Source organism: Cyanistes caeruleus, chromosome 1 (genome assembly GCF_971803275.1).
Source record: "Cyanistes caeruleus chromosome 1, bCyaCae1.hap1.1, whole genome shotgun sequence".
Lineage (NCBI taxonomy): Eukaryota > Metazoa > Chordata > Aves > Passeriformes > Paridae > Cyanistes > Cyanistes caeruleus.
The window spans coordinates 50,605,522-50,629,562 of NC_141701.1; the positions used below are offsets into that span (position 1 = coordinate 50,605,522).

At 37.4% G+C, this 24,041-nt stretch overlaps 1 protein-coding gene across 2 annotated transcripts in view; it reads right to left on the bottom strand.

Moving 5' to 3' along the window:
- LAMA1 (laminin subunit alpha 1) overlaps positions 1-24,041 on the bottom strand; it is a 98,855-nt gene that overhangs the window by 32,164 nt on the left and 42,650 nt on the right. For both annotated transcript variants that reach the window (XM_086892283.1, XM_086892291.1), the window contains exons 11-33: positions 23,312-23,452; positions 22,221-22,394; positions 20,559-20,660; positions 19,631-19,842; positions 18,352-18,463; positions 17,344-17,454; positions 16,468-16,595; positions 15,780-15,866; positions 15,292-15,503; positions 14,671-14,777; positions 13,526-13,706; positions 12,136-12,272; positions 9,310-9,546; positions 8,022-8,165; positions 7,483-7,662; positions 6,662-6,847; positions 6,363-6,490; positions 5,222-5,342; positions 4,921-5,058; positions 3,086-3,207; positions 2,048-2,134; positions 1,610-1,803; positions 225-367 (exon numbers count right to left, since the gene is read on the bottom strand). In XM_086892283.1, coding sequence (XP_086748409.1) covers positions 225-367; positions 1,610-1,803; positions 2,048-2,134; positions 3,086-3,207; positions 4,921-5,058; positions 5,222-5,342; positions 6,363-6,490; positions 6,662-6,847; positions 7,483-7,662; positions 8,022-8,165; positions 9,310-9,546; positions 12,136-12,272; positions 13,526-13,706; positions 14,671-14,777; positions 15,292-15,503; positions 15,780-15,866; positions 16,468-16,595; positions 17,344-17,454; positions 18,352-18,463; positions 19,631-19,842; positions 20,559-20,660; positions 22,221-22,394; positions 23,312-23,452 — 3,384 coding nt within the window. The remainder of the gene's footprint in view (positions 1-224; positions 368-1,609; positions 1,804-2,047; positions 2,135-3,085; positions 3,208-4,920; positions 5,059-5,221; positions 5,343-6,362; positions 6,491-6,661; positions 6,848-7,482; positions 7,663-8,021; positions 8,166-9,309; positions 9,547-12,135; positions 12,273-13,525; positions 13,707-14,670; positions 14,778-15,291; positions 15,504-15,779; positions 15,867-16,467; positions 16,596-17,343; positions 17,455-18,351; positions 18,464-19,630; positions 19,843-20,558; positions 20,661-22,220; positions 22,395-23,311; positions 23,453-24,041) is intronic.

Sequence of the window (24,041 nt, forward strand, 5' to 3'; positions counted from 1 at the left end):
TTAAACGCCTGTGCAACAAATGAAAAGAAACTAATACAGATAGCCAAGTAACTTAAGGTATATTTCCACAGTGAACAAAATGATCTTAATCTTGTATCCCTTGCACATATTCAAGCCATGAACTTCAGGAGGCCTTCTGTCAAATTACTAGCACCTGTGGGTGGCTGCAAGTTTTGCTTTAAAAGGGTGACTGAATATTTCTGCTGTCTACGTGTTCATTTTACCTTCAGATGTTGTGTTGCATTCTCCAGCTCTGACAATATCCCATAGGGCACAGGGTCAATACCAGTGAGGTTGACTGAAAGCACGGCCTGGTTGAGATTATCCAAACTGTTTAACAAAACTCCTGTGCAGTTGTCATCACAAGCTAAATAGACAATTTTAAGGAAGAAGTGTTAGTATTAAAATGAAGACAAAAAATACTCCACTTTTGATTTAGACAGTATGTGCCTTCATAAGTTCAATTAAGAGTGACAAAGTATAGTAACTCCAAATATACAGATTTGTAGACTTGTGTTTCCCTACTTGCTCAAGAGTAAACTTATTCCAAACACATTCTCCTTAGGTTAGCACACATTAGAGCCTGCCAATTATTGACCAGCTTGCTCTGCTATAAGCATATTGAGCCTATCTAGCTATTTTGCAATAAATCCATGTTGAAGCCACTCAGTCAAATAGGATGGCAGACAGGAGATTCAAGCCTACAGTCCTGTAATTCCATTATTAATTCTGTTTATTTCCCAGTTATTTCCCAAAATAAAACCAGAATTCTAAATCCCAATTCATTATAGAAGCAGATTTCTGTACTAGATTGTGTCTTTCTGCTACTTACACTCTCATCAAGAATTACAAGAGTAATTATTGGGGGAGTATGACTTATTATTGGTGGAGAATGCCTAGAAACCTGGGATAATTCCAAAGGTATTATTACAGCAGCCTCACATCCAAAGGGTCAATGACATAGGAATTCAAGATTTTGCAACAAATAAGATATTATATATATAATCATAATATTATATAAATATAATATAATAGTATATATTTTTATATATTATCTATACATTATTATAATTGTATAAGTATAAATTTATAAAATATTAAATACATAATACAATGAAATATGTAATATGATATATAATGTAATACACAATTATATATTATACATAGTATATTAATACAATATAATAGAGTATATAAAATATAAAACTATAATATAACATTAATAAAATTAATGATATGGTATATATTATTATAATATATTATGTATTGCGTATTGTATATTATATATAATATATTATATATTATAAGAGATTTTTATATATATGAGTCTTAATATTATCTTTCCTTAAACTGCCTGGCTGATGTTATGATCTCTAGTGTAGTTTCCTTGGTGCTCACAGAATGGTTGAGGTTGGACAAGACCTCCAGAGAATACCTTCTCCAAACCTCTCTGTTTTACAGAAATATTATGTTGTTAGGGTTTCTTTCCTTCACAGAAAGAACAGGTCCTGACATCATAAACCCATCCAAGGAATAACCAGGTGCACATAAATATCACTGGAGTGGACCACAGCCCCCGGGGAAAGTAAACAATTTAAAAACCACCTACACACACAGTCGTCTTCCAGCAGGAGATGCCGGGGCTCACACTCCTCACAGAGCTGTCCCGTTACCCCCGGCTTGCAGAGGCACTGCCCGGTGGCACCATGGCAGTTCCCGTGAACAGAACCGCCCGGATTGCACCGGCATACCTGGCAGCTGCCTCCGGGGAGCTGAGGGTCACCGTAATAGCCAGGGGAGCACCTGCAGGGAGGAATGGCACACTGAGCACCACGGGATATTCATCATGACATCAGACGTTACATTTACTGATAGCTTGGGTTTTTCATTAATAGGTCAACAGTAACTAGTAAATCACTCCAAGTCCTCGAGCACTCATTTATACACTTATTTATGAAGACTGAATAATCTGAGTATGAGTACAGCTCATATTAACCAAACTGTCCTTGGGAGCTGGGAATAAATGGGAACATCATGTGTAACTCACCTTTCACAGTATTGTCCTTCATATCCTGGGAGACAAGCATCACAGTGGTAATCCTGAACACCTTTCAGGACACAAGTGGGACTAAAACTGGAGGAAGGAGAAACAAATACCTGCTATCATAGAAATAAAAGACCACACAAAGACAGATAACACCTTCAGCCACAGGTTAAGTATTGTAAGCAAGAGCATCATCTCATTTAATCTGATTTCTCTAGAATTTGTACTTTAAATTAGTTAAGTTTGCTTTCCCAGTGTGGCTCCATTACTGCATAACATGCCAGAGCACAATATGGCCTTCTTTTTAAAAGGTAAAACAATCTAAAACGGATGCTGTATGATATGTATGTCTATATATGGATAGATATGGATATATATGTATGATAGATAATATGGCTATTGTATGTATTTAACTGAGACTGGCATGAGGACACCAGAATTGCTAGAGTCTCATTCTGACTCAATTATACAAAAGCAAACAACAAGCATGCTTTTTAAGCTTCTGAAATAAGCCAGTCTATGCAGCATTTTGTTTTTCAAAATACAGAGTTAACTGTTCCTCTACCAAACAAGCAGATGTATAAATCTCAGACAAAAGAGTATTTGTTCTTCCCCTTGGATTGATCTCATGAAAAGTTCCTGCACTGAGTGGGGATGGCCTGAATCATTATAAGTATGGAATTACTGTTCTCTGAATGAAGAAAGAGACTCACATTTGATACTAAGCAATGTCACAGGAACTTAGTCAATTATCTATAAAACAGTCTATGTGTCTGTTCAAGTCTTAGAGAAAAAAATGACTCATCAACCACCTAATCTTTTTATTTTAAAATTTCATAGTTACCAGTACAGCTTAGAATGCAACCTCCATTTACTAAATAAAAATATGCAGCATTCAAATGTCTAAAAATTAAGGACACATAACAACAACCAGCCCCTACTGCCTTAGTGTAGGAGGAGCAGAAAGAGTAGGAGGTTAGACATACAACCCAAGAAATGGGAACAGTAAGATGCACCCTGGATTTAGTGAGTTCTTGTTACCTGACAGGGTTGGCTCTGGGACAGGCACAAAGAGAGCAGTCATTGGCAGACCCCGTTACTTTCCCGTAGTAGCCTGGGGCACAAGCACTGCAGTGATCACCAACTGTGTTATCTCTGCAGTTCTGAGACACAAAATTCACATGGTTTAAAACAACAGGAGCAACTTCATCCATTTTATCAATACATGTGTACAGTTTCCAACAATGATTTCTACATGTCACTACCCACTGGTCAGCATTCTCTGAGTGAAAAAATCTTTTATGCAGACAGAATGCTAGCATATTTTCTCTTATGTGAATGTCCCTTCAGGCAGGCTGACCTAATTTCTTTTCTGAATTTCCATATAAAAAAAAAACATTTCTATGTATTTTTGATAACATTAATCGATTCAGATTCAGGTCTGGACATCACAGTACCAAACAAAAAATCCTAAAAAAAACCCAAAACAAACAAAAAAACCAAACAAAAGAAAAAATAAAAAAGAAGAAAAATTAAACAGAATATCTGGGTTTTCTGTTTCAGCATTTCAGCAAATGCTGAGGGCTATCCACAGTTAGGATTCAGACACTATATTTAATTTGTCAAGAGTACTGGTCAATAACCAGTGCTATTAATATTAAAACACTATATTGGTATTATAAACAGAATTTAATTGACTAGTCCCCCAGGTCAAAATACTTTTACAATACAAAAATACTTTTCTGCTTTCCCCCCCCTTTTCTTCCTTAAAACTACCTTTTTTCTTACTCTGTATTTCAAATACCTGCTAGTGTGTATTTTAGGTTGGTTGATGAGGTGAACAGTAGCAATGCAACCTCCTATTTTATGGGAGCAGAAGTCAGGTGAAAACCAGCTCCCTTGCCTACACCACTCAGCTGTAAATGTCTGAGTAGCAATCTCAAGACCCAGATGACTTGCTAACACTCAAAAAGAAACTAAGAAGAACGATGATGAATATTCCCCTCTGTGAAAGACCTATGCATTTTAGCCTTGTAAAATTGAGAACCTTAGTTCTTACTCATGAGACACATACTTTTGTATAAACCTGAAAGCAAAATAATGGCTTAGAAAAGCCTGAAGGACTAATGAAACTCCCTTAAAAACTCGCTTCAAGAATAAGTTCAGCAGAAGTTGACTTTGAACTAACCCACTCACCACTGGAAAAATAAAGCAACAGGGGAAAAAAATAAGAAAAATATTGAGCAATGCAAGGAATGGACTTAATATGCCTTATTTGGTTAGCTGAGAATTTGCTGTTCAAAACCTGTCAGACCACAAGAGAGAAGAAATGTGTTAGTCATATGTGACTCCTCTTTGCAACCTTTGGGATAAAATGAGAAAAGTGAACAAATCAACTTAACTACATCATATCCCTACAATACTGTAGCCTCTGGGCATTAAGAAAAAGCCTCATTTAAAGCTGCCCACAGGATTCTCTTCCTAAGAATTTACCTCTGATTTAAGTCTGTGGTGCAATATGGCTTACTGCATCCTTTATTTCTTTTCTTGTGTGCCTAAGCAGACCTTGTCCAGACACCCAAAAAGTCTCACAGAAAAACAGAAAAACTCAGCCACTATACAAGTAATGTTAAAAGTAAAATTAAAACTAAAATAATTAATGATTTTGAGTATTTTAATGCCCCAAAACTGCTAATTTACTGAATGGACCTTAAGGGAAACTATTCAGATAACTTTCAGAGTTGTGGGGGGAAAAAAAATAATCACATCTTGTCCAAGAAATACAGCCGTATACTTCTCCTAAAAGCTCCTTGGATAGGTCACTGCCACTGTATGCTCAGGTGAAATCAATAGAAGAATGTATAAGATGTACATACCAAGCACTTTCCAGTGTCAGGATCACAGGTTTCACTGTGGTTGTTGCACTGACATGGCACACAAGGTGCTATCAGAGCATGAGGCTCTCTTACGCTGAGTTCTGTATGCTTTCCTCTGTAGTATCCTGGAGCACAGCTCTAGTTGCAAGGGGAGTAAAATAAAATTTTAAAAAAATTTTCACAGCTATCAACAGCTACAAGCAATTTTAAAAGCCATTTAAGTTTGGTTTGGTTTTTTTTTTTTGCTTGTTTTTTACTTTCACACTATTTGACACACCAAAAGGATTCAAGAGCTCAGTACCTGGCAGGACAATCCAGTGTAACCAGCAGGACACCTACATTGCTCTACAAGATGAGCTAGAGGTCTGCCTAGATGCATTTCTTCAAACTTGACTGCAATTTCCATTGAGATATTTGCAATTCTACAAGATATATGCAGAAGATAGTGTAAACATCTGAAGAAGTACAAACACCAAAAACATCTTCATGCTCCAAGGTCAGGGCTACAATAAGTAATCTTCCATAATTTCTCATGTAAATATCTCAAAAAACTGAAGATTTTTTTTACTTATTTATGGATTAAGAATCTACAGCTAAACACATGAGAAATTATTAAAAGTAATAAAGGTTGGTCCCTCTCAGTCTGGAAAATTTCCCAAACCCACCATGCAAGAGTATGTAATTCTTCCTCAGAAATATTAGGCAATTACCTTTGTCTCCTGCCACAATTTTGGACAGAGCTAACAAAAAGACAGTTGAGGGCATGTGAATCAAAAATAACACAAAATCTGGAAATGGAATCAGACGTCTTCAGAGCTGTGAAGATGTAGAGACATTGGGTTTTCATTGGATGCTTCTTTGCTGGTCTTGCTAGTTTCCAGACTGACAGATGAAATGATGATATCCCATCTCCTCCCTCTCATTAGTAACTTAGTTCTGGACAAAATGGTAATAAAATTCTACTGTTCTGAGGTGGGACTATCTTATTACCACTGCCCAGAGTGTTTCAAGCTACAGGACACACCTAGATTGATACAAACCCAAGAACTCAGGGGACCATATGCTTCAACTGAAAAAAGAAACAAAAAATTTGATATCCATACAAATATTTCATGGGAAAGAAATATTTTAGAAAATATAAAATATTTAACTGTATCATCAGTCCTGCAGAACAGTGCCTCAGCTTGTGATTCTTTCTGTGTTTTGTTACCAAAGTAAGCAGCAGAGTAATTTAGTGTTTCACAAAAAAGAATTCAAGAGGGACTTTGCTGCGATTAAAAGTGATAAATGTTTTCTTGTCAGAGGAAGAACAGAAGTCATAAATAGGAAATTGCAAATTTCACTGAGGTAAGTCTTTACTGTATAGCTCAGTTGGGGCTATTTTTAAGTTAAGTTACAGTAAATGCAATACAATAAATAAATGCAATCAGAGGTTGCTTTACCTGCTTTGCTGTAATCCTTGGCCATAAGCTGCCTTGATAAGGATATATTCAACATTGCTGAGCACAGACATGAAGTCAGAACGTAAGACAGGCTCATCAGACACAGAGTTAAAATACTTCCAAGAATCCTAAGGAAACATAACACTATTATTATTATTATTATTATTATTATTATTATTGGTGGTGGTGTTATTATTATTATCAATATTATTTATTTTCTTTATTTATTATTAAAACCATGAACATTCAAGTTTACTTTAAGGTGGTGCTGTGTCCCTCCTGTGATCCTCCTGGCTTACCTCCTTCATTTCTACTTCCTTTTCAGTTCTTACTCCATTTTCTGGAGAAGGGATGTCTACATAGATGACCAACTTGCTGGTGTGACCTCCTTTCATTAGAATCTGTGGCTCAAAGTTTGAGGCTCCAAAGCCATCCAAAGCATAAAAGGCAACAGTATACCTCAGCTTCCCTCCATAGGCCATGAGCTGTTTGGATCAAAAATGACGACTATTATTTATTCAAAGGTTTGAGCTACTAGTTGAAAATATCTTAACATCATCTGTAGGCTGGAAAACCACCAGTCCTTTGAAGAATTCGCAATAAAACATGAAAATTGACTTGAACTCAGTGGCTTTTCCACCAAGGTTAAATACATATTTCTAAAAAGCAGTCTTAGTTTCTTTATCTAGACCCTCTCAATGTGTACACTCAAATTTTATTAACTTCCTAAGCAATAGAGATGCCATGATCTATATACTTATTCTAGCATCAAGGCTGAAAATTCTTTTAGGTTTCTACTACGAAACCAAGCATATCTCTGTTTCCCCCCAACAGAATCTGTGAAGTAATTAAATATGGGTGTTACCAATTTACAGGGTCACAAAAAGTCTTGTTAGGAAAGTATAATGTAAATAAAAATTTATTTATAAGGGTAATGTAATAATTGTTTGTGCTTGCTCTAAGTAAGTTCTATCACTGAATAGTTAAAATATTATGACCTACAAGAATAGGACTAACATAGAAATATGTTATGAAGATAAAGGTACTGTTCTAGAGTAAATGAGTGTCTATTAGACAACAAAGTTATCTACAAAGCATTCCAATTATTTAATGTTCTTACCTGGTCTCCCTGAAACTGCTCTGGCAACTTCCAGTAAAATGTTTCTGTATTTAAGTATTTTCTGACTATGGCAGCATCCAATAAAACATCAGGAAATTGTGAAAATACTCCTTCCACTGTTCCAGTCAGGTTACTTTGAGCTACTACACGCAGAATAGCCTGATCTGGAGTTAATGTTATCTGCAACACAAAGAGCAAAAGATTCATTCAGCAAAATCTCCTGTTTACAATTTAAGCTGCTTTGAAACAGTTAATAGCCCATCTTAGATTATTAAATGCCCAACCCAAAAAAAAACTGGGAAACATGTTTGATATTTCCTTTTTTAAGAAGTGAAGAGTGAAATGCAAGGTTTCAGAAATAAGAGTATGACCATTTACCATTTGCTTTCTTTTCTATTCTGACCAATGCCTGCAATGGTCAAAAATAATGGTCCTGTAAGCCAGTCAGGACACTCAGCCTGATCCATTAAATGTGCACATGGTACCTAACATGAGGATAGCAGCAAAATGTGTCAGTGTAGTTATAACCCTTTACTTACAGGAATTCTTACATGGTCTTCTAGTTCTGAACAAGATGTGGACATCCCAAAACAGAAGCATGGAGTACATCCTAGTGCATTGTTAGCAGATAGACCAAAAGTTCCAGGTTTACACTCACTGCATTGTAGACCAAAAACATTGTCCTGAAGGATATTTAAAAAAAGAAAAAAAAAAAAAAAAAAGAAAAAATGTAACAGCACACTTATAATACTTCACTATCTAAATGAAACATGATTATTTTTGGAAGAAAACCAGTTGCTACATAAACTACATAGCATAATATCAATTATTGTATGCAATCTGTTTTACTGTGCAGTACATTACTTTTTATATTATTTATATTTATTATTTATATATTATATATATAATATATTTATATTTATATATATATATTATTATTTATATTATTTTCCAACGTTGTTTTGCTTTCTTTCTTAAAAAAACCCAAAATAAACCACAAAAAAAAACCAAAAAGCCCACAGAACATTTAACTCATATATTTGACTACCTATCAAAAATTAGCAGCTATGTATTTCAATTCAAGACAGAATTCCCTCCCACACCTGCATCTGAAAAATGAGCTCCAAAGGCCAAATGAACTGCTCAGTACTAACAGGAACCAAGGGACCTATTCCCAAATGTCTGTTTTTGCATTAAATTCCCAAATTATAAGCTGACCTTCACGAAACACTCAAAACTACAGTCAGTGCCCACTGATACCTTTAACCAGAGATTGGACAGGATATACCTGGGAAGGCATAAATTTGTTGTCTAGAAGTAAGTTTATTATCACCCAGTCTTTCAAGAGCTGATTCCCATCTTTTCAGAAAAATCTGTATTATCTGTGTTTTTTATGTTTCCTTTCCTGTATAGAAGAATATCAGACTTCACCACTAGCAATATATCTGAGTTATTCTTACGCACTGCCTTTGGTTCCAGCATAGGAAATTAATTTGAACTCACAACATAAATGTATTTCAAGAAATACTGAGATTCCCCACTTAGTATTTATTGGTTTCTTCCTATCATTATAATTTGAATTTTCAAAAAAGCAGGCTATATCATCTGAACTAATGTGTTGTTCCCAAACCTAACAAAACCAAATGTGTACAAACAGAAAAACTTCAATGTTTTTCAATTTTTCTTGACTAATAGTAAGATCTGTCGCAGATAATCCCCTAGCAGGGATACAGGTGTACTCATAAATGATGCAGTTTGCCATCTTCCTTGCAATCAGTATCTAGAAAACACTAATGCTGTCCCAGAAGGGGCTGAATAACAAGGTACCTTGCAGGTACAGACGCCAGTCTCCTCTTCACAACCACAAACTCCTTCAGTGTCATTACACGTCTCTGCTTTGGTTCCACTCAAATCACAGTCACAGGCAACACAGTCTGGGAAGTCCCTGTAGCCTAAGGCACACCTGGAACAGTCTCGTCCTCCAAATTCAGGTTTGCACTGGCATTGACCTGTCAGCACATGGCACTGGAGGTTGGCTGAACCAGTGATGCTACAGTTGCAAGCCTTAGCGGAAGAGAATAAATGTTCATAAATAGCAGATCTTTTTTTAAAAAAATAAAATCTTACCACAGTAAATTCAAAAATTACTCCTAAAACTCAATGTTTGCCAGCAAATACTGCACAATAATAAAAGGGAAGAAATTCCACACAGAAATGAGGTTGTTTGGTTTGTATTTTAGCAAAGAATAGTAAAGAGTGGATGGCAAAAAGTTGGAAGCTTTGTTGGTTCCCAAATATGGGTTGGGAACCAAAGGAGTTGAAGGAATCTGTTCCAGAAAACAATAATATATCCAAAATTCTTAATTTATAGTACTGGTAATTGAGTACAGCAAGTAAATTAAATAATGTTGTATAAATGCTGAATGAAAGAAATCTGTATCATCATTTTATAAATATGACAGAAAGGAAAATCTTAAAACTAACATTCTTTTAAGATTTCAAGAAGTATTAATACCTTTTCCATCTTGCTCAAGCTACTTTTACTATTTGATGAGGAACCAAGAATCTCATTGTATCCCAAAAATGGGAAGCTCAGTACCAAAGGAAATCTGTTTCCTGGTAGAGTGCAACCTTCATTATGCAATCAGTCATACAAACCTATCATTATAAAAAACCAGAGTGGGTGTACTTTATTTGTCACTCTTTTTTGAAACAGTCTGGATTAGCCTTCACTCTTAATTTCTTATCTGTGGTTACTTAACAAGTCCAGTTTTGGTCTGTGGTTACTTCTAAAGGAACAGGCACAAAGTACATTCCATCTATCATCATCTACTGTGAGCATTTTCCCCGAGTTATTTTCCTTATCAGCTCTCTTTGAGATGAAAAGCCTTTACCTGACCAAGTTCTGCATGCCAAGACACACAAGTTCTAGTAGAATTATTGTCTATCTTTTAAGACTCTTCACAATTTTGCTGGTTACCCACAACACTCTTTGTATTAAGCAGTTTTTACTCTTGCACTGGGCAGTAATAATGCCTGATTTAATACACTTTATGGCCACACAGGTTGACAACTTTGGCTCTCAGTTATCAGTTAAGATCCACAGCTCTGAACATCAAACTCTAAGGCAGTAATAAATTGCAAATATTCAATCTCTAGCTCCTTGTGATAAAGATAAATAAAGACTCAAAGCTATAACACACTGTGTAGCAGCACACATGAAAAGGATTGTAATCTAAACAAGACCACAGATCTGCTACACTACTGCACCCAGAAATGGATGATAAATATCAAGAAAACCTCTAGACACATAGCCAGATAAAGTAACCACTTATGCATTCTGTGCTGCAAAACCAGAGAGTCTGGTCTTCTCAGTGTCTTCCCCATTTCATCCACGTAGAGCACACAGAGTCTTTCCTGGGTTTGACAGAAGACACTACTCCTGGTCTTAAACTACCACATCTGATTATTCAGCATAGGGAATATCCCACTGTTGGCACTATCATCTGGAGAACACATTACTGTTTGTTGCATCAAGAAAGGATCTAAATACCTTAGAGTATTTCACATTCATTACTGTGATGCTGCAACCAAAAGGAATGATAAATAACTTGGCAAAAATGAACAACTGCATATTTAATTACACCTGATCATTGGCAAGTGCTGTGGAAAGACTCTGTGAAAGGAAAACCTCAAAGGAAATGCACAAGGACCAGTACACTGGATTTATATATTACATTATGTATTATATATTATGTCAGGTAAGAATGATGGTAAGCTAACAAAGCCGTGCTTTAAAGACCAGTTGCCAACTATGTTGCTATAAATCACTAAGATGGTTAACTCTGAAGATTTGCTAGGACTATTTTATCATCCTTACTCTAAGAAATTAAAGAGAGAAAAAGGATACCAATTTGGCTGACACTTAAATACTTACTGCATGTAATGACAGACCTTGTCAAGTTGACTGTATTTGTGGTTTCTCTACTAAAGTTACCCACTACATTCATGTAATTGAGGCCTTTTAAAATCTCAACATTTATGAAATAGTTTGAACCAATGCCATATCTGACAGGAATTTACTGCATGAACCTAAAGGCATAAATGGTTGCTGTTCCTTGCATCTGCACTGACATGGAATTTTATTGCTTAATCATAAGCATTAAGCTGAGATAATGGGAGCTACCATTGTCCCATCCATGAAACATTAACTACATTATAACATTTTATTTATAATTTTTTAGAAAAAATGCCTGCAGCAACTTTCAAGACATTTCCAATGTTCTTAAATTCATAATATTATCACTTACTGATTTACACAGAAACTACGTTCCCAGTTGCCCATTGCTGCTATAAATCTGGTTTAATACCATTATTTAAACACCTAAATGTTGGAATACACACCTCACAATTTTGATGTGAACTGTGCACCTACCCAGAGTAAGTGCTCTGATAGTATTTTCAAAGGCAGCCCTTTTAGAAGGTTCCTCAATAAACATTGTGCCATCTGTTGTTTGTTTTAATGTGAACATGTTGCATTAACACTTGGAGACAGAATAAAGATCATGGTTCTCAAAACAAGAGTCCAATTCTGACATTTGTATAAGGCAAATAGCTTTTAACAGCCATAGCTTTTCACCCAGCCTACCATACCTTGCAACCCAGTTTAGGAGAGAGTCCCCAGTAATTTTCTTCACAGAGTTCACATTTTTGTCCCCGAGTGTGAGGGGGACAAATGCATTGGCCAGAATCAGCATTACAGTTGTTCTGAGTATGGGCACAGTCACAGGCTGCAAGAGAAACAGGACCAAGTGGGTAATTTTATCCACACTTTCCTAAAGAGAAGAAATTCCAAGTCCACCCCTAATCACTGAGAAACAAATCATGATCACAGTGACTTTTTCTTTTTACTGGAAGCCCATTACTGCTTATTGACTTAGCCTGTTTGGTGTTTCAAACAGCAGTGCTGCATTTCCACAGGGGAAATAGTCATGCAATTCAAACAGCAGTGCTGCATTTCCACAGGGGGATCAACAAAACCAAACAAAATTACTTTTGGAGTAGAATACATTTGTAGGAAAACATTTCTATTATAAAGGACACAAAACTCATCAGGAGATATGCTAATGTTCTCAAGCAAGTGAAAGGATTAATCTCAAGAATTGCTTATTGAACAATAGGGATGGATAACTACTTTTATAACAACTAACTACTGCAGGATGCACTTGGCTATTTAAGAAACAAAATACTATTCCAGTTAAATAGCAGAATTTCAGGGAAGCAATTTTATTAATCTTTTTTTAGTAACATTTAAGTAATTTCCAATAATGAAATGGTTAAAGGTACCCAAGGGTTCTTTGGCTCTTAGTAAAGACAATGTATATTCATTTCAAAACAATCTTATAACAACCTCACTGCATATTTTATTTTAATGTACTGTTTCAGGCATGAAAAAAGTAGTTTCATCTGGCTGGAGAAAATGCAGACATTCCTTTAGCTACACTTTATTGAAAAGGGCATCTTATTAATTTGGAAAATTAGGTTTTGATGGCATGTTCTCCTTTTAGATGAACAATTTCTTCCTTATCATGACTAAAAATTGTACACAGCCAGGTGATGATGGGAAAATAGAGTCAATGACTTCTCATGGAAGTATGAAACACGTATTTAAAGAGTTAAATGAAAAAAAAAAAAGTAAAAATCTTTAGAAGTTTTTTACTTTCCCAACGGCAGGAAAAAAGGTTTCTTTCTCTTTGAGGGACTGAAGGGTTTTGTAATAAAGAGACAAAGGAGTTATTGAGGATGTAATATTTCTCTCATGCACCCTTTATGAGGTATTTCATAGTCACCACCTTTTACAAGGAGCCACACAGTAAGTTAAGAAATGTTTTGTTCTCTGGCTTAATCAAAGTATTAGTAGACCTTCCCACAGACTCTTCCGTATCGTCATCAAAACAACTGACCTTTGCCAGAGTTCAACATCCAACATATTGCTGAAATAAATTCCATACTGTATCTGGAAGGATGGTGGGTTAGAGCTTACGTGTGCAGCCACCGTCCTGGAAGGCGTAAAAGCCGTGAGCACAACGATCACACTTCTCTCCAGCCACCCCTGGCACACAGTGACACTGCCCCTGATGATTGCAGTCCTCGGACTCCGAGCCAAACTCACTGCAGTTGCAGGGAATGCAGCCAAGCCCAGTAAGCAGCCCATAATACCCATTCTGTTGGAGAAGAAATAAATAGATTCGCGCTATGTTTCATAAATTTTTGAAAACACTACAATACACGCTCTTGTTTTAATCTTGTTTACTCCCCATGATGTCTGGCCTGCATGAATCTTGCACTTCCCACAGCACTGCATGAGTGCTGTGGAAAGACTCCCTGGCATAATCTCTTCACTGTTGCCAGCTGTAAAGCAACATGCACTCGGGTGAAAAACCCAACCCTGAAAAGCTCTCATGGTACTCTAATCTCACAAGCAAGACACTTTGTTTTGAAATCTGATGTTATTCTAATTTAAAGACTTGCACGATGTGAGGGTGAGCTGTGCTGACCAAGCACAGATACCTGTGACTGTGAATTAAAGCCTAGAATGGAGCAGGTCAGTGACCTAGTGCACATGTGTGTTCAAAGTCATTCAGCTGAGCTGGCACAAAAGGCAGTAACTGTGCACAGGTTTCCTGCCCTAGTCTCTGATGCAGTTCTACACTTCGCATAGACTGGAAACTCCTGGTTTGTATCACCAGTGAATATCTGCTTGTTCTTATAACAGGCCTGCCTTTCAGCTGAATCCCTTGTTGGCATTCAGCCATGATGTATTTATTATCACCAGCCATGTTTCTTCCGATATTCCCCTTCATTTCACAGAAGCACAGCGTTAAGATCTCTTCAGGTTTGTTAACAGTGTTTGGTTTTTGGCTGCACACTGTCAGCACAAGCCTGAACAGCCCTATGCAGGAGGGTGCTGAATCAACCACATAGCTTCACATCTGCAAGGAGCACATGCAGAGCAATTTTCAGCCACAAAAACCTCTGCAGACAAACTTTGGTCTCAGCTCCAGCAACAGGCCCCTCTCCCCTGAACCATTTGGCTGCTATTCTCCATATCTGCTCAAATCAATACTTAAAGATAAAGAGGAAGACAAGAAAATGTTTACATCAGCAACAGGTAATATATCTGCTTACCAAGCATTTATCACATTTTTCTCCAATTACATTTGATTTGCAGGAGCAGATGCCTGTCTCGTGTTGACAAGTACTTGAAAGGGAACCATTCACGTGGCAGGCACAGGCTTGTGTTCAGACAAAAAGAAACCAAATTTAAAAAGTATTCATGCATATCTATAGGCAGTCATTATTATATAGAATTCAAAATCTGGTATATGATGTCTTTCAGCTCTTCATATCCCACAGATGCTCATCTGTCACAAAAAATGCCTGTGCATTTGAATTAAAATTTAAAAAAAACCAAGATAAAACACCTCCAAATAACTGTATTTGAGGTGGTTTTTTCTCTTCCAGCCCTATATGTGACATTCAGAAGCAGGAAATATCTACAGCATGTCACTGGAGGGACAGTGTTAAAAAAGACAGTAAGTTCCAGGGATACCAAGTGTCAAACCCTAACATAATACATTCCCCTCCCTCAGCCTAACCCAACCCCAGAGTTTTCAACCTGCCCTTGACAACTCACAACTTGAAGATTAATTCTTTCAGCAAAGGTGCACATGTCCCCATCCATTTTGCGCATGAGCACTATATTTTTGTGTTCTCTAAGTGTTGAGAGTAATAAAAATAAGAGCTTACCACGACAGTTTTTGTCCATCACTGCATCCCCATAATACCCATCAGCACACTTTTCACAGTGGTGACCTGCTGTGTTCCCCAGACATTTCAGGCACTCTCCTGTGAAGGGATCACAGTGGCCCTCTTCTTGAGGGTTTACATTGCCATTGCATTCACAAGGGGCACACGACTGTCCAGGCATAAGAGGATTCCCATAGTAACCATTAGCACACCTGCATCAGAGTTTAAAAGCTTTATCAGCTGGAGTGTGGTCAAATCATACACTCTACTCACTGAATGGAGGTTTTTTCCCTACTAAATTTTAATCTGAAGTGTCTGTATTATCATAATGTATTATAATATAGTATTATAATGAAAGACAAAATAAGAAGGAAAATTTTACTAGGAATGTTCTGTATATGAGGTATGAACAACAGAAGGAAGATAGGATTATGAACACCTAGTGATGGCAATGATATCAATATTTCACCCACAATTAGTGTACATACCTTTCACATTGAGAACCAGTATAGCCTGGAAGACATTTGTCACAGACAATTCCACCTTCTTCACTCAGCTGGCAAGTGGGACTGAAACTATTAACAGTATTTATGGCAGATGGTATCAATGCACACAATCCCAAAACTTTTGCAAACATTTAATATCCACCCTTCCTTGCACCTAGCTATATAAACACACAACTTCAGTTTTTTCTAGTATATTAATGCTTTTAGCATAACAGTGTGCCAAAATAAACATCTTATTTTCAAAATCTCTTGAGTTTTGGGGTTTTTTTTATTTTAAAAGCAAGATTTTAAAACTTCCTAAAAACTTGGCTTTCATTCTAGCAAACAGTACAATTGCTCTACTGAGTTCCCTTTTTTCAGATAGAACACTTCTGTCCTACTGTTTTCTGAAAAACAAGGAAGATAACCATGGTTTTGGTGCAAAGTTCAAGGACAGGTTGAATTATTACTTTCATCCTCTATGCAAAATCATGCAAGTTTACCCAGTCTCTCTTAGCCTAGCCTATATATTTGTCTACCCCAAAAAACAATGTTTCTATGAGATACACACAAATAAAGATGAAGAAAAAAAATTCCTTTTCTCTCTCCTTCAGATGTCATGACACTTTTCTCTATCTCACTTTCTGTTTTTGCTGAAGATGCAAAAAATAGTTCTGCATAAGAAGCTTACTTGTTTGCAGCAGAACTCAGAGGACATGCACAGGGCTGGCAGTCCTCAGATGTTCCTTGGGATGGATTTCCATAGAAGCCAGGCAAGCACTGATCACAGAAAGATCCTGTCGTGTTGTGCTGGCAAGCCTGCGAGACATGGAAAAAATCTTTTTGTATTTTCTCTTGATGGTTTTTCGGCCCCTGAGGGGTTCCTACAGCAGTCTGCATTGCAGTATGACATCCAAGGAAGCCATTCTTCAAGCCATGAAGAACTGCCTAGAACTCTGAAAATAAGTGTATGATTTTTTTTCTGAGTTGTAAAAATCCTGATTGTTTTTTCTTACATTTTAGAATATACTTTATGAAATCAGCCACATTACTTAAATATATTTCATATATTGCACACATTTACAGTAACAAGCTTGTATAGTTTTTACTGGTGTTTAGCCATTTTATTAAAGTAACCTTTAATTTTCAGAAGAGATCAGAGAGCTAAATTTTCTCTTCACAATGTAATGTGCAATTTCCACTGGTGTTAGTCATGGAAGACACACATATCTGAAAACAGATATTCACTGCTTAAATTTGTTCTTTTCAGGAACCTGCAGCAAGCAAAGTCAAGATTTTTATCAGCCAGTGTATGATGGCATTTTTGTATTAGTTCTGACTATTCCCCACTTGAAATGATAAACTGAAACAAATTCTTTATTGGAAAATACATAAATGGAGTCTTGAAACATACTCTAAACTAAACAATGAAACCAACAAAAAAATAATCACTGGGTACCCATAGCTTGAAACTGTGCACCATGTAAACCTGTCTCCCACAGTCAAAATGCTCTCCTAATTCCTAAAGAGATGCCTGAAACATGAAACACTTTGAAGGATGACTTACAAAGCAAGCACCATGAATGTCACACTCAGTTGCATGCCCATTGCACTTGCAGGGTTGACAGATACCTCCAAAGAGTATTCCATCCACACGGTAGTACCCAGGGAGACAGGACTGAAAAGAAATGAAGGGAGAAAAAGCAGTAGCATTATGTGTCTTGAAAATACACATCAAAACTTTTTCAAAGAGCTCACTTCCAACCACCCACCACCCAACCCATTCACACTGTGGTAACTGAATGCTCTTTCAACCCTACTGATGTCACTGTAGCTCTTTTCTGGTGGTTGTTTTTTGCTTATAAAGGATAAAGGGGATAAGAATTAACTCCATAAAACTTTGATCCATCCCTTTGTTCCCTGGAGGCATGAAAGTTGACTTTTGTGGGGTTTAATATGTGAAATTCTTTATTATGGGACAACAGAAAGGACATTCTACCACCTCTGCAAAATCATTAACAATGCTATAGCACAAGGCTTCATGCCAAAATTATTTGTCAAAATAATTCCTGCTATTCTGCAGTAGGACTGCACCTCTCTAAATCTTCTACTCACAGGTACACAAGACACCACCTTGCACGATGCATTTCACCCTTGTGGGCTCTTCCAAAAGCCTACATTCCTCCCTGCCAAGGTTTCTTACTGCCTCCATAAACTTAATGGCACGTAACAGGAATAAACTGAACATGATCCAGATCCAGAAAAAATGCTATTAATGAGTAAGGTAAGCTCAAAATAGCTTCACAGAGCTTTAACATCTGTTCCCTCTGCCACACTGATATTCTGAAACACATCATCATTTTTTAGTGCCATGAAAAAGAATTCAAGAAATAAGTTTAAAATCCCATTTAACAGTATCTGAAAGAAAATATCTTCAGGATTGTGTACAGTATAGTAGGCAGAAATTCACCACAGAACATATACTTTAATGGCAATTTAAGGCAGCCTGCCTTTAAACCTAGCTCCTTTACAATAGGAGATAATTTTGCATACAGAAGACATTGTAAGAGGTTACCTCACAGGATATTCCTGTGTAACCCTGAGGACATTCACAGAATTCCACATCTGGTGCTGAAGAAAGATCTATAACATTCGCACTTGCAGTATCCAGAGTCACAGAGTCCAGCCTAGGGTTAAGCAGGAAAACATCACATCATTTGTTTCCCAAGACTTGACCTTCAACAAGACAGCTTGTTTCTGGAGAGGTAACACCACTGAGGTCTGCTCCCTGGCAGGGACAACTGAGGAATAGGCACAAATGTCTTCTGTAAGAAGTCTGTGATCATACTCTTATCACAGCATTTGCAGTCCTGGGAGTAGATGTCTCCTGTTACCATTATTGTTACTGGAAGACACTACCTTCTCAGCCACAGGTAACATTTTTGTAAGGAATCTTTACAAGCATTCCATAAAGATGAACACACTTTCCCTAAATGAACCAGAGTGGTATGGGTGTGCAAAGCAATTTTAGTATCAGTTCTTATTTTACTGACATGAAATGCTACCAAATGACAGAATATTCACGGAATAGTTTGAGTTGAAAGGGATCATCAAGTTTAACTCTTAAATAAATGGCCCATATGGGGATTCGAATCCATAACTTTAGTATTATTAGCACCATGCTCTAATTAGGGAATGAAGAAGGAAGGTTGTCAGTGAGTGAAAGGAAATTGAGTAAGTAAAGGATGAAGCTGATTCCCTTGAGACCAATACAACTTTATTCCTGTATCTTGGAGAAGAGGTAAAACAAAGATCTATAAGGTCTGATGTCAGATACTGCCAATTCTGGTTTGAGACTGTGGGAGAATCAGCTAATCCATTGCAGCCTAATTTTCCTATTAAGGATTTCCTTAGAGATGAGTTTCAATGCCATCCACAAACATCAAAAGAAATTACAATCAACGTCTTTGTTGATCGGTTTTCAATAGTCAGTGATGGATTAACTTGCCTCATACCCAAATAAGCATATTGTAGAGAGCTCTGGAGGCATTTCCCTCTAAAAAAAAGCAGCCATTGTAATCCATTGTAATAAGGCTTTTATACACTCTTACTTTAAAGCAGAAGACAAAATCTCTCCTACCAGGTATCTTTAAAATCAAATGTCCCTTACCACACACTCCACATCACTGTGTTTTGGGGACAAAGACTGGTCTTAAGAAAATTCAATAAACAACATATTTTCTAGAAACTATCAACATAGAACTTCAGGAATATTGCCACTAAGAATCATTATTCATATGGAGAAAAATAAGAGAAGTGTACATAGTTTAACTTGAATATTTTATCTCACATACCTGTACACAGCCTTTTTGGCAATGTTGTAGTTGGCCCTGATGAGAAGATGGGTCACATTTGCCAGAACAGTCATCAACATTTCTCGGTCTATTGCCTTTTTTGTATTGAACTCTATGAAATTCTCTGATACAAATCTCACTGAATTAGAATACTCCTCATATGGCTGTAATGACAAGCCCGCTGCTCTTGTACTCAGAATGTGCCCGTTACCCTGAAATTGAAGGACGTGAGAAAAAAAATTCCATGTTTGCATGTAAATTTTATCAAGCAATAACATTTAGTGTCAAATACACATCCATGTAACACAGAGAAGAGGCAATCAAATTCCTTGCATTAAGAATAGATAAGTAAAAGGCCAACATTTTCTGTGGTTTCAAGACCACAATCCCATTCTCTCTTGGTTCAGAGACTTCAGAATCTTTTGTAAAAGAATAAATTGAATTGCAAAAATTGAATAGCTCTAGAAAACAGAGTTTTCTCTTTTGTTCTATTGCTAAGCACATATTAAAAAATAATGGTTTTGGACATTCCTGGATTCAGTATAGAGCCTTATGTTTTAACAGCAACATCCATCTAGAAAAGTAAGCAATCAGCAAGTACACTCACCTGTTTCATAAATGTAAGTCTTTCCAGTTCATTGCAGTTTGTTTTGTAAACACAGCTTTATACATTTGGTAATAAGCAACTCGCCCATATACAGACAGATTAAATTCTAGGTACTTACCATTTAAAACTAGTATTGTATACCTACAATATTAGACAAATGGATTAGAAAATCAGAGAAATTAGTAGTAATAAAATCTTGATAGTGACTTTTAAGGGACTTTAAAATGACAAAACTACTACTATAGTAATATTATTTTATTTTTTTAACCCCTTCATAGATTCTTATAATGTCTGAACAGCAACAAGCTGAAAAAAGATCACCTGAATGATGACATCCACACTAGACACTATATCACTGTCCACACTCTCCATTGGAATGTCATAAGATACCGTATACTTCAAGTCTCCACTAAAAGCTGTGAGCTGAAATAACAAAAAGCAAAGTCTTAACAACATGATAACCTCCAGCCAACACAAAGAAATTACATGGGTCAGTACAATGTCCAAATTATAAGGCAGTTGTAGGCTTACAAATACCACTTTACAGGAAACGTTTAACATGCCATGAGCGTCAGCACAGGGACAAGAGCTGGCTTGTTGCTGTGCAGGTGGTGAGTGCTAGCTCAAGGCTCTACAGGTGATTCAGATAAGTGCCCCCATTCACTGAAACACTAACAGCACTCTGAACAGACAGCTGAGGTGCACACTATCCTCCTAGCCAAGGGGCACAGCATGTTGGAGTTTTTTACATTCCATACATCACCTTTCAGGATCCTTAGCCCCACAACCACTGCTGACTACTACAAAGTAAGTTAACCAACAGTTAGACCTATATTAAATGAGTAAGAAATCAGAATTAAAGTGAGTGTTGCCCTGTGCAAAATCTGCTCCTTAATGTTGCACTTCTTACACTTGTTTTTGTTTACTGTATCACTATACTAATAATAAACACAGCTGCGTGGGCAGAGAGAGTGCACTGAAAATAATTACAGGTAAGGTTGCAAGGTTCTCCTCTGCTCACCACTGATGAGGCCACAGCTGGAATTCTGACTCAGGTTCTGGGTCTCCCAGTACAAGAGAGAGGTGCACATACTGGAAAGAGTCCAGCAAAGGGCCACTAAAATGATTATGAGCCTGAAGCATCTTTCATATGAGGAAAGACCAAGAGTTGCAGGACTGTCCAACCTACAAAAGGCTCAGAGAGATCTGAGCTCAATATATACAAACACTTTAAGAGAGGGTGCAAAGAGGATGGAGCTGGGCTCTTTTTAGGTGCCCAGTGCTAGGAAAAGAGGCAACAACCACAACCTGAAGCACAGGAGGCTCCTGCTGAACATCAGGAAACACTTATTGTGAGGTGCCCAAGCAGTGGCACAGGCTGCTAAGAGAAGATGTGGACTCTCAGGAACTCAGAGGTCTCTGATCATGGTACTGGTTAACCTGCTCTAGGTGTCCCTGTTTGAGGATTGGGCAAGATGACCCCAAGAGGCCCCTTCCAACCTCAGCAATTCTGTGATTCTGCTGCAAAAACTAGGACACACAGAGCTTCAGCTATTAAAGAGAGAAAAAAAATAGAGGAAAAAAGACTAGTTGTTTGGAAACAGAAGATGGCCAAGAAGCAGTCAAGAGATTTTAATTGTCCCATCTACTGTTACTGGACGTAAAGGGTGTAAGTTTTGGGATAGGAACCAAGTGCATGGGAAATGTGAGCATATAAGTCAGTAAGTCAAGAGAGATCATATCATGTCAAGGACAGGCAGGGATAGAAGTGGGGAGATGGATGAACTCAGAGAGCAAAAAAGGGTATTGGGAATGTCTGCATGGGAACATTCTGATTTAAAAAGCAGAGATGCAGTGAGGAATTTGGTAATACTGAGCTTTATGTGTAACCTTTAATAACAGAAACTATATTTTTAGAGCAATAGGTTATGGTTAAGACAGAGAACCTGTGAGGGAGTTTTGACTTCTTAGCTGAGTACTTACTTTATTTCCTAGATATGCCTCAGGTGCTGACCAGTAATAAGTGTTTTTCAGTACTTTCACAGCCTCAGTGTTGTTAATACTTATTTGATTGGGTCCATCAAATTGGCTTTGCTGAGGCTGCACACTCCTTGCTTTGTATAGATCAGTAACGAGCCATCCAGTCATGTCTGAAATCTACAAGAGCGGTAATATTAATGGAAGTCGGGCAGTTGTGTCACTGAGAGAGCATCTACCTCTTCCTAGATATTCATTCAAACTGATGGATCTAGAACACTTTAATTAGCCAAGTCTGACACCCAACATATGCAAATATGCCACTTCAGACTAGGATGGTCTCCACCTCTCTATTTGACAGGAACAAAAATATAATGAGTGTGATTTTCTTCCTTCAAACGAAATTAACATTACACCTATGCAGCTCCCTGAGACAGAAATGCAGAATTTCAAAGGCTTCAAGGCAAATTGTTCCCATTTATAGATAGGGCTGAGCTGGAGGAAAGCAAAAACTAGTCCCTGAAAAGGGACTAAGATGAGAGAACTTTGTTGCTCTCACAGAGTTTTATTCAATCATCCTAGAATTTCAGTCAATTTGATATGTTTTCCTCCCTTTTTGTTGAACAGAGAACAGGAGACCAAAGTGTGACTAGCCCTGCAAAGATAAGGAACATAAGGGATTTGGTGGGAAAAGGGTAGCTCCAAAGCCCCATAACTCAAGAACTGTATAATCAGAAGACTGATATTTATAACTCTGTTTGCTAAGAGAGTATTGGTTATATTGTCGGAGCTCAAATAGCCTTGTCCAATAAGAGCAAGGAAACAGGTTTCAGTTTCTCTTCAACGTGAAAAAACTATGTCAGAAAAAATTTCATTTTTCCAGTGCATTACTGCAGCCTTCACTACCCAATGCTTCTGAGCCACTGGGATGACTCCCTCAGAGCTGCCCAATGACACTGAAAATCCATTCCTCTGTAAGGAGACACATACCAGAATTTGCAGTTGACTTGGGCACTTCTCTTGTCAAAGAGAAATGCAGTACATTTTGCAGATGCCTGAGGAAAGAATATTAGGTCATGAACATAACATATAAATACCTGACTGATGGGCCATGTAAGACCGTCACAGACATCAGAAACACCAAAGCAAAAACACTCCGTGCAGCCCTGAGGATTTCTTTCTTGCAAATTGTAGAATCCTGGTTTACAGAGATCACAGTTTTCACCTTCTACGTTTTCCTGTCAAAGGCATATAACATTTGGTTCACATCAGCATTATTATGGTAACAAATACCATGGATTAGGTGGGATTTAGGCATTACAGCATTCAGGAGGTTATAAAAGAAAACACATTTCAGCGCAGCAGGATTATTGAATAAGACTCAAAGCTTAAAACTGAAACTGATTGGAAAATCATCAGAATTTGCCAGTTCATCAAAATCTAAACAAGCCCCAGCAAGGGTTCTATTGTAGTAAAATTTCAACACACAGACAAGGTTTGAAAAGCTTCTGCCAGCTTGCCAGTCTACTTGTCTTGTAGCTTGACTTTGTAGATTGTTCTGGAGAAAAGATCTCACGTTTTCTGAATCCAGATGGATTACCTTTCAGATACCTCAGCAGTTAAAATCCAGAAAGTTCACTTTTAAGGCCAGGCTCTTGGAGACACCACAGCCAGCTTCAAGGCAACAGTTTCTCAGCCAGCTCTTAATATTTATTGCTGTGACGCCCACTACTGCTGCCACCACTTCCAGGAGGAACACCACACTATGCTAGCTGGCAACTCTTCAATATGCTCTGGCCAAGGTCCAGAAACTACTTCTCCAGAAGT